Source organism: Pterocles gutturalis, unplaced genomic scaffold (assembly GCF_000699245.1).
Source record: "Pterocles gutturalis isolate BGI_N339 unplaced genomic scaffold, ASM69924v1 scaffold28223, whole genome shotgun sequence".
NCBI classification, from domain to species: domain Eukaryota; kingdom Metazoa; phylum Chordata; class Aves; order Pterocliformes; family Pteroclidae; genus Pterocles; species Pterocles gutturalis.
This window is the reverse complement of record NW_010121401.1, coordinates 27,723-37,865: the sequence shown is the minus strand read 5'-3', so window position 1 is coordinate 37,865 and position 10,143 is coordinate 27,723. Positions and strand designations below refer to the sequence as shown.

The following is a 10,143-nucleotide window of genomic DNA, read 5'->3' as shown; positions in this document are numbered from 1 at the left end:
TAATCCCTCAGCATTTTGCTTTCTAACTGGGAATGATTTCTAGGAGATGTAGCATCTAACAAGGAAATTTACATCAGTGCCAGCGATGTGCTTGGTTTCTGTTTTTCTGGGAAGAGAGAAAATATGACTCCCTTCTTCCTAACTGTGCAAGTCAAACATCCTGGAATTGTAAGTAATGTAAGTAATTGTTTTCTACCTCTGATATCCTGCTGCTTCAGTAGACAATGACCCAACCACAGTCTGTAGTGAGGCTGAAGCTGCTTCTCCTTGGTGCTTGTCTCTCATTGAAGATGGTGTGGAGGAGGGGAGGGAAGGTAGTTTAAATATTTTTTTTATCTCTGTTGGATCCCTGTCAGCAAGGGGAGGAGAAGGTGAAGAGCAATGACCTGAGCGTAGCAAATGCTGTTACCCTCTTGCGTCACAATTTTTTCATTTCTGAGGGGAAGTTAGAAGCAGCAACAGCAATAAAAGCAGCAGTTTCTGCTGCGTCTTCCAGAGCAGCATCCACAGGCATCTGTACCATGACTCTCCACTGCATGCGTCTTTTTCTCTTGCTTCTGCTTGGTTCGTGGTGGCCAGACTCAGAGAAGCATGTGGTGGGAGCTATGAAGGTCAGAGAGCACTATATAGCTGCTCAGATCACTAGCTGGACCTACAAACTGGAATCTGAGGAAAAGTCCAGGTAACAAAGTACAGGATATGAAGGATGAAACTAGTGCTCTCTTGTGACTCAAAGTGTTTTATGTCTCATATCTGCTGTGGAATTTTAGAGCCCAGGAGGACTTTAGAGCCTGATCCGTTGAGTTCAGAGGAACTTGTGTGACTTTAAACAGCATGATCTGAACTGGAGCCAGTGAAGTATTAAAAGCTCATTTTTATTTACTTCCTTAGTGGATAGAATTATTTTTATGTTTTCAGAGCACTTTTGTTAAATATGTTTCAGGGGTTGCTTTAATCATCTTCTGTGTGGGTTGATGTTTGTTGTTTATTTTTTTAAATGTAATTATTTTAGATATATGGATTTTGAGCAATGTTAAGTTGAGATATGGTTTGGTAAGATTTCAAAAACTGTCAGACTTTGGAATTTGCTGAAGGAATAAATATGTTCCGATTTGGATACTATCACTTTCACTTGAATCAGAGCCTGGTGAACTTTGGAACTAGCTATGTTGTTTCTGAGTTGTTCAGTAGTTTTTGTGAAATGTCCACCCTGAGTTCTGTCGAGTAAAGGTTGTAGGATCAAGCATTGCTGTACTTCATTAAGTGAAAATACTAATTTCATTTTTTTCAGATAGCACTGCAGAATTGCTATTCTACATGCATATGCCAATCAATCATATAAAATATCTTATTTGTATTACCACTGTTATCCTTAGGATTATAAACACTGCAAGTGCAATGCTGCAGATTACAAAACTTGAATGTAATTTAGAATTCTGCTTAAATTAGGCTTCATTCTTATGCTGTGTTCACTGTAGGCACCATACACAGCTTTTATTTATTCATGAAGTGGCATGGAATGGTACAAATTACTTGTTCTCCTACATTGAAGGGTTTATTTGGATACCACTGCATTTTTTATATTGGTGGATGTCTTGTTTTCTTTATTTTTGTTTAGTTTGTGATTTTTTTTTTAAATATGTATTGCATTTCTAGATGTTACAGAAAGGACATTTCCAGTTCAGATTTAGGCTTTCTAACTATCCTTTTTTCAAGACTTAATTAAAACAAAGTTTACATTATTTTTAAAACTCCCCTTGGAGTTTCATACAACTGGTACAAGCATAACATCAAACTGGCAAGACAGAAGAAAAGAGGTTTTAAATGTAGGAACATGAAGACAAATTTAAGTGTTGACCCGGGTATGTGAATTTAGTAGTTAAAACTTCATTCTCATCTGCACTGGATGCATCAATATAAGCATCAAATACTGTTCTGTTAAATGTCACATTGTGGATAGACTTTTCATGCAGTAGAGACCCACAAGACTGTCTCAAACCTCAGCTGAAATACTCTGTGGTTAGCTAGAAGTTTTTCATACAGACTGCCTATTCGAGTTGTCTCACTTCAGTATTTAGACTAAGTCACATCCTAAATATGGATCTGATGAACTTTGTAGATATTATAGAAAGTTAACTTAAAAAAACCCACAAAAAACCCACAAAGATACAAAGGAGGAGCTAGTGGCTTGAATCCCAAAAGCATTTGGGTACATAACTTACTCTGGTTTCAGTAGAAGCCAAATGTCTAAATACAGTGTAAGAATCTGATACTTTTCTGCTTTTGGTTCTAAATAACTGAAGAGAGGATGAAAAGAAAATGGGTTCTTCCTGAACTATTTCCTTAATTTTCCAATCATACAGGCTAGAAAGGGACACTTCTCTGAGTTTCAGTTGCCTTATCTTCATTAAGATTTGTTACCACGTACAAGTTACACTTAGAAGACACTTCAGAGCAAAGTGAAAACGTATTATCTGTGCGTGCAGCATTGCTGCTACCATTCCTGAAAGTTGTGTATCTGGACCTGCTTGCATAGTTGAGATTTTCGAAGTGTTAGTAAGCTACGTATTTTGTTCCTTCTAGCTATACAATTGATGCTGATAATTTCTTCTACTCCGTAGTCTTATGTGCATATTCTATTGAACGCTGCTACATTAGGGCAGCACTTGTCAATTCAGGTTATGAATTGGGTCTTTCTCCTTAAAGAGTGAAATAAAATTTTATCAGTGACTTTAAAGACAGGGGAATGAATTGAAACATGAACTGCTTCTGCCTGACTCTTCTGTTGTGAGAGTGTCACAGAGGGATTTACAGAAGATCTCTACAAAAAGATATCGTCCCCTCATGGACCCCGGATGTCACTGAAGCAAGCTCACTGGATTATCGCTGTCCAGCCTCTCTATGCTTACGCAGCTGTCAGTTCCCCGCTATTGAACGTACTTGAAAGGGTATTACAAAGAGAGCAAGTGGAATTACTGTTGGATCCAGTCATCATATATGCTATGAGAAATTAACGAATAAATGTGGAACTAAATGCAGCCCATTATCCCTCCAGTCCTCTTCTCATCATTGTTTCCACTCCGGAAGTGTTGTGTGCTGGTTTCCTTCTGCTTGCCTAAATATTTTTTAAGAAAACATTGTGTGGTCTACTGGGTGCCTGATTCATTTACATAACAAGACTAAGGACCCTTGCAGTGTTTCTCAGAAAGTAATTTTCTGACTTGCTGTGAGATCTTTGGTTGTTGTCAAGGAACAGTTTTGTGCTTGCCTCCAAGGTCGTTTCTGCTACAGGAGCTTGCTGTTAATGCTGTTAATGCTGTTGTAGAATCCTTGTGGTGGGTCTTAAAGTTCAAGCGTGGGGCTGAGTAAGGAGAAATTCAGGCTTCTTTCACTGTGTTTTCTCAGATGCTTTCTAGGTTAAGCATGGTCAAGGCATCTTCCTCTGTGTCTTAAGTGAACAAAACAAAGACATCTTCATCGCAGAATCTAAAGGACCTATAGAAATCACTAGCAAACTCAGGGGTAAACTGTGCTAGATATTGTCATTCGTAATTCAATGTCTAATATGAAATGGCCTAGCTTAGGAATAGTAAGAGGGAGAGGGGTAGACACGACAAAAAGTTGGACTGTGTGCCTTTCCTTCAGCAAAATGTGCAAGTGATTAAATGTAACTAAGATTCATTTTCTGAGATATCCGTTAAGCAGCAATGGCATCTCTGGGAATCTTTGTCCTTTTAATTTTTTTGTGTAACTCTTTTTATTTCAGATTGGAACATTCAGATCCTGTGTTTAAGAAAATTTCTTACAGAGAATATGAAGTGGATTTTAAAAAAGAAAAGCCAGCAAATATATTTGCAGGTAAACAGGAAGGAAATGTTCCGCGTATTTTTGTTTGTTGCTTGTTATAAAGATGGTAACAAGCTAAGCAAGCTTGTATTTCTGTGTCCATTGTTATGCACATAAATCAAATCAGTACAGGGGATGACTTCTCTACAGCACACTAGACTTTCAAAGGCCATAAAGAGGTTGGATTTTCAGAGGCTGGGTCTCAGTGCTATCTGCAAATTAGTTGCACATTACAAAGATGTTCCCTTTGTTTTCAGCATCTGATGAGAGTTCCTGTACACATTTAGACTTGTACAGGACAGTCACAGTGGTGACACTATGAATTCACATGGAAGGAGCTTAAGGCCTGAGGATAAATACGTTTCTGTTAGATCAGTGAAAAGGAAAAGAAAAACTTTGAGGTTGGGTGTGAAAGATATCTCCTTGCATTTGGGTCTGTTACTGCCCAAAGATGTTTTAAATGGATGGAGGCAAGTTCTCATACTTATGCCATACATAATTATGGTACTTATGTTCTCATACTTACGCGGAGTACGTATATAGTCTACATTTCATATTTATAGATAAAATACGTTAGATGTTCAGATTTAGATGTCAAAGACAATGTGTATGAGGTTGGTGATATGAATTTCAAGTTGCCCAGTTTGTGACCTGTTTCTTTCTAGGTTTGTTTGCTCTCCTATGTTTTCTGAAACTGCTTATTTCTTTTTAGAGAAATAAATTTACAAAGGAAAGAAACAAACAAGCCAAAGGTTGTCTTAGAAGGTTTCTCACCTTGTTTATTTTTGCAACATCGGGAGTAGGGATACAAGCCCCTCTTGAAACCTTTTGCAGGCTATGCCTTAAGAGATTTGCAACGTGGAACTGATTATTTCTTTAGATAACATTTTTGATTGAAAGATCTTTTTGTTCTGTGACTTCTGGCATTGAGAGTGCTACTCAAAGAAATGTGCTTGAATGCCTTTCTCTGAACTCTTAAACTATAAAATGTCTGCCTTCCTAAAACTGTGTAATTAAATTGTATTCGAAGGATTCCTAGAAATTCACAATGAACCTCAACATGAACCTTTTGATAAATTTTCTGTATCTGGAAATAACTCTTGTATTCCACAAATCTACCATTTTCCTATGATTTTTTTTTTTTAAAGTGCTAGTTGCCATATAGACAATTTATAACATTCCTGACTATGAGCTGCAGGTTTTAAATCCCCTCGTGCCTTTTTACAGGTAAATCTTCATTGCAGTGGTATTACATTCTCTGCCTGTATTAATTTTGCAACTTGTACTTTGAGAGCTAATGTTCCCTAATGGGGGAAGAGGACTCTTTGTTTCACTAAACATACTGTTATGCTCACATTTTCCTTTCTTTATCTGGAATAACTACAGGACTTCTGGGACCAACTCTGCGTGCTGAAGTGGGAGATACTTTAGTAGTTCATCTTAAGAATATGGCTGACAAGCCAGTCAGTATTCATCCCCAAGGCATAGTTTACAACAAAAATGCAGAAGGTAAATACTATAAAAACTCCATGTTTTGTCCATTTTCTTGTAGACTACTGCATGAAATATTGAGAAGGGCCCAGACTAATGTTTGAGGATATGTGTGACACAAATATCTGTTGATCCTGGATTAAAACTTCACACCCATTGTTAGTTCCTTTCTTGTTCATCAGTGTAACACTAGGAATATGAGTGTTACCTGACATGCACAATCTCCTGACCAGCTGCCTGTGTGCAAAATACCGTTTCACAGAATCAGAGTGGTTGAGGTTGGAAGGCACCTCTGGAGGTCATCTGGTCCAACCATGTCATCTAATTGCAAATATTCTATTTCAAGACATGTAAACTCTTAAATAAAGGTCTTAAAAAAATTTCCAAAACCCTTGCAATAGCGTACATCAAGGTGTTATTGGTAAAGGCAGTTAACAGTGCTGATCATATTGTTCTGGTACCCAGCATTTCATCATCAGCTTTGTGGTGTTCTGCTCCTGGTACCCTCATGAGACTAGCAGAAACAGATCATAAACTGTGACCAAATTGACAATTAAATGTCTGCACTAGCAGAGAGTGAGTCTGATTGCCCGTGCTTCTTGGATTGCCCTGCCCTGGGTGCTGAGCCAGAGCTCTGACCTGAAGTTTACAAATTTATTCAAGGCTTTGTTTGTTGTGTCGGTACAAAAAGAGTTTTGCAACCCCATCTCGTGTAGTTAAACAGAACATGTTGTTGGAAGTGATAGGCAGTTCAGTTTGACTATCTTATTAACATGCCTTTTGCACCTAGGTTTTTGATTCTCTGGCTTCCCTTTGTCATATTGCAGATTTGTTCTGTATGGTAGGCATAGATACAAGCCATGACTGCCATCTGAATATGCTGTGTACAAAATGTCTAAGGCAGCAAGGCAATGCTAGCCTGCGCAATGGCTGGATGAGAGACAATTAGAAAGTTGACAAAGTGGGCAGTATTTCTTCACAAAGTATCAGTGAGCAGAGGCTGAAGCTTCATGCCATCCTAACCCTCCTAACCCTAGTCAGGCTGATGAAGAGCCCCACCTTTTGGCAGTGATGACAGTTAAGGGAAATCTTTAATCTCTAAGAAACAGAATGGTGAAATAGCTACTGTCCCCTATGCTACTCTCCGCAATGTGAGTTGAATCATGAGTTACCTCTTTGAAGCTGAAGTATTGTATAGGTAAGAAACAAACCAAGCATTTGGAATTGATTGTAGGAGAACATTCCAAATACTTCAGTTGCTCTTTATCTTGCTGAATCTTTTCTTGGCAGGCTCCCTGTATGATGACAGAACATCATCTGCAGAAAAAAGAGATGATGCTGTACTTCCAGGCCAGGTCCACACATATGTGTGGGATATAACAGAAGAAGTTGGTCCAAGAGAAGCTGACCTTCCATGTCTTACTTATGCGTATTATTCTCATGAGAACATGGCAATGGATTTTAACTCTGGTCTGATTGGAGCACTGCTTATCTGTAAGAAAGGTAATGAAATGTTTTAAGACTACTATAATATAATACAGTTTCATTTCTTAATAAAGTTAAGGTTGTATGATAATGAAGGAAGACATACTATTTTCATTTTCACATCTTTACAGGCAGTGTAAAGTAAATGGTTTTCAACATCTTTCTTTTAGATTAACGTTAAAGTTTTTAAATGCCACTTTTCATGCAAATCCATCCTATAACTATAGGATGGACAGAGCGCTATTAATAGATTTGCCTGTACTGGTTGCATTTTCAGTTGCTTAACTGCTAAATATATGACCACAAATTTCCTGTCTTAGAATAGATATTTTTTTAAAGCTTCATTCAGAATGGTTCAGCCATTCCAGAGAATAAGGCAGGAAATAATTGTTTTACCCATGCCTTTTAAAGGCTGGCTGATGAAGAAGCTGTAGCACTCTATCTTCTGTAGCAAGGGTTTGAAATTGCAGAGCAGTGTGTTAGTCATTTGGAGATATGGCCAAATTTGAACAGATTATAAGTCTTCGAAAATTGCTTTGCATGTGATCAGGGACTTGAGATTTTAGAGGTTTAAGTCATTGAATTCCATCTCCACTAATACAAACTGGTGTCCTGTAGGACTCATAAATAACTGCTAGGTACATGCCACTGATTTGAGGGAAGTTTGAAACTGCGTACCACTGTGTAAGCTACTTAAACTGCTTGGTGGTCCCAGAAATCCTAAATTTTTCGAAGTTATATATCCTTCTTTTAGTGAAAGCTCTGTGAGTTATTTAGCTTGATCCACTTTCCCTGTAGTTTTGAGTCAAACATTTTGTATAGACTGCAGACTGCATGGACTTGGACCTCGAAGCTTTTCTGAAAGTAAACATAAAACTGATTCAGTGTGGGTTGTACAAAGGCACTCTTCTCACTGATGTCCATTTAATTGCAGAACACACCTACTCATATCACCTCAAAGGAGTGGCATTAGTATTAGTTATGTTCCTCCTAAAGTTTTTTGAGAATTAGTACTTTCAGTGTTAGTTAGGACTTGTTATTTTCTTGTTTTTCCTGGGTTTTCTTTCTCTGTGTTTGTGTGTATGTGCGCATTTTATGGAACACTGGTGGAGTTAATCTAGACAAATGCTTTGGAATTTCTTCTCAGACTTCTCAAATTCATGCATATATTGAGTTGGATATGAATTTGAGATGGATTGGTTTGACCACTACCTTCAAGACAGTTTGAGAATATGTTTCTAGAGCAAAAACAAATGGCTGGCTATTCAAATTTTTAAGATGACTGGGCACTGCTTGTGGTAGGTGTGCAACATGCTTATGCATTTGATCTGACTGGTATGGAGTTAAGTTGCTTTACAGCAGCTCATATGGTGCTGTGTTTTGGAATTGTGGCTAAGTAGTGTTGATAATAACACACCCTTGTTTTAGCTCTTGGTGAACAGTGCTTGCACGGTGTCAAGGCTTTCTCTTTTTCCTGCTCAGACCTCCCCAACTCGTAGGCAGGGGTGGGCAAGAGGTTGGGAAGGGACACAGCTGGACAGATGGACCAAATTGACCAAAGGGGTATTTCCTACCTTACAACGTCATTCTCAGCAATAACAACTGGAGGCAGAGGAAGAAGAAGAAGCATGGGGAGAAGGAGGGGTGTTGACTTCCAAGGTGGCTGTTCCTGAGAGACTGGCTGGGCATCAGTCTGCTTGTGGGATTTTGTGAGTGACTTCCTCCGTGTTGCTTGGGGGTTTTTTTCCCCCTCTTCTTTCATCTGTTGAACCATCTTTATTGACCTACAAGTTTTCTCACTTTTGTTCTTCCTGTTCTCTCCTGTCCTGCTGGGGGCAGGGAAGCATTGAAGTGGCTGTGTAGGTGTTTGGCTGCTGGCTGGCGTCACCCCACCATAGTCTGACACATTAAGAGCAGCATAGGTGGTATAACCTGGGAAGGTTATAAAAAGTGGACTTTTGAGTTAAAGTACATCTATTTTAGTCCCAGATTATGTATTGGAAGTAGCAAATGGAAGTCTTGGTGTGAGCAATCTACAGAAAGAATCAGTAAAATCACACCAGTTCAGTGTGGATGTCCGGAATTAATTCTCCTTGTTTATAGAAATCACACCTGTATCACAAACTCAGCTAGATGGTTTCTTACAACTGATCCAATTCAGCAGCATTTGTCAAAGCCTTTTGTAGGTAAATGTTATTTGCTGAGTGGTCAGTTTTATGCTTTTTGAAGGAGCTGATGACCTCAGTGTAGTGCTTGAGAAGGCAGCATTCATTCTTTAGGCAGCTCTGCCATCATTCTTCTCCTTGCCTCATGCTCTCAAAAGAGAGACCAGCATCTGATTGTGGACAGAAGGCTGTTTGGCACTCCTATTCATTAAAGCAATCCCTACAACACATTGTCAGGATTGTTTGAGACAATTCATTACATGTTTAATGTCCTCTAGGGTATTACAGACTTTGTTGTTACCCAACCCAAAAGTACTTTCAGAAATACAATGACTTTATAAGCATTCTTAAGGTCTTTTTTTGGTCAGGTTCATGCTAAGAGGTAAAACAAGCTCATTAAGTACACATTAATTCCACTACATTGATGTGAAAACTGCTTTACTTCTGCTTCAAATTAAGACCTGTTGTTTCTTCTTAATAGGAAGCCTAAATGAGGATGGGTCACAGAAACTTTTTGCCAAGGAGTATGTACTGATGTTTGGTGTGTTTGATGAAAACAAGAGTTGGCAAAGATCAGCATCACTCAAGTACACAATTAATGGCTATACTGATGGAACTTTACCAGGTACTGATCAGGCTTATGAGAAGTGAAAGTAGTATTGATGAAGACTGAAAATTACCTTTGTTTGCTTTTTATGCAAGAGAACAGGAATGGGGAGGAATGGGACACAGCCTTTTTTAAGAACATGTTTGTGAGCATCTGAATTCTAGAAGACTAACTGTGCTGCTGGAAGAAAATCGTGCGATATTGCTGATAAGAATAAGAAGATTTCTTATAAGAAGAGTTCTGCTCTAAGAACAGGATTAGTAACTTTAAAAAATAAGAAATTTCTCATTTTTTTTTTACTCAGCTAATTGGGAGAGAGTGATATGGTTAAGTGAACTGCTGTTTTTACAGCATTTAGAACATACTTCCTGGCAGTGGAAACTCAGTTACCGTTAAATTAGACAATTAAGTGGGAAGACTAGGAAGGTGGTAATGGGGCTATTCTGTTGCTAGTGGTTTCCCTTTGTTCTCCTAAGGAACTGCTTTCATATCTCTGCCCAGTCCTTTGGGCAAATACAAAAGACTGTCTTAGGTGGGGTTTTTTAAACA

At 38.5% G+C, this 10,143-nt stretch overlaps 1 protein-coding gene across 1 annotated transcript in view; it reads left to right on the top strand.

The window, feature by feature from the left end:
* Window positions 1-521: 521 nt before the first annotated feature.
* The window catches only part of F5 (coagulation factor V (proaccelerin, labile factor)), a 33,320-nt gene continuing 23,698 nt past the window's right edge, over window positions 522-10,143 (top strand). The window contains 5 exon segments of the mRNA XM_010077232.1: window positions 522-682; window positions 3,767-3,858; window positions 5,233-5,355; window positions 6,628-6,840; window positions 9,469-9,612. Of these exon segments, the coding sequence (XP_010075534.1) occupies window positions 522-682; window positions 3,767-3,858; window positions 5,233-5,355; window positions 6,628-6,840; window positions 9,469-9,612 (733 nt within the window).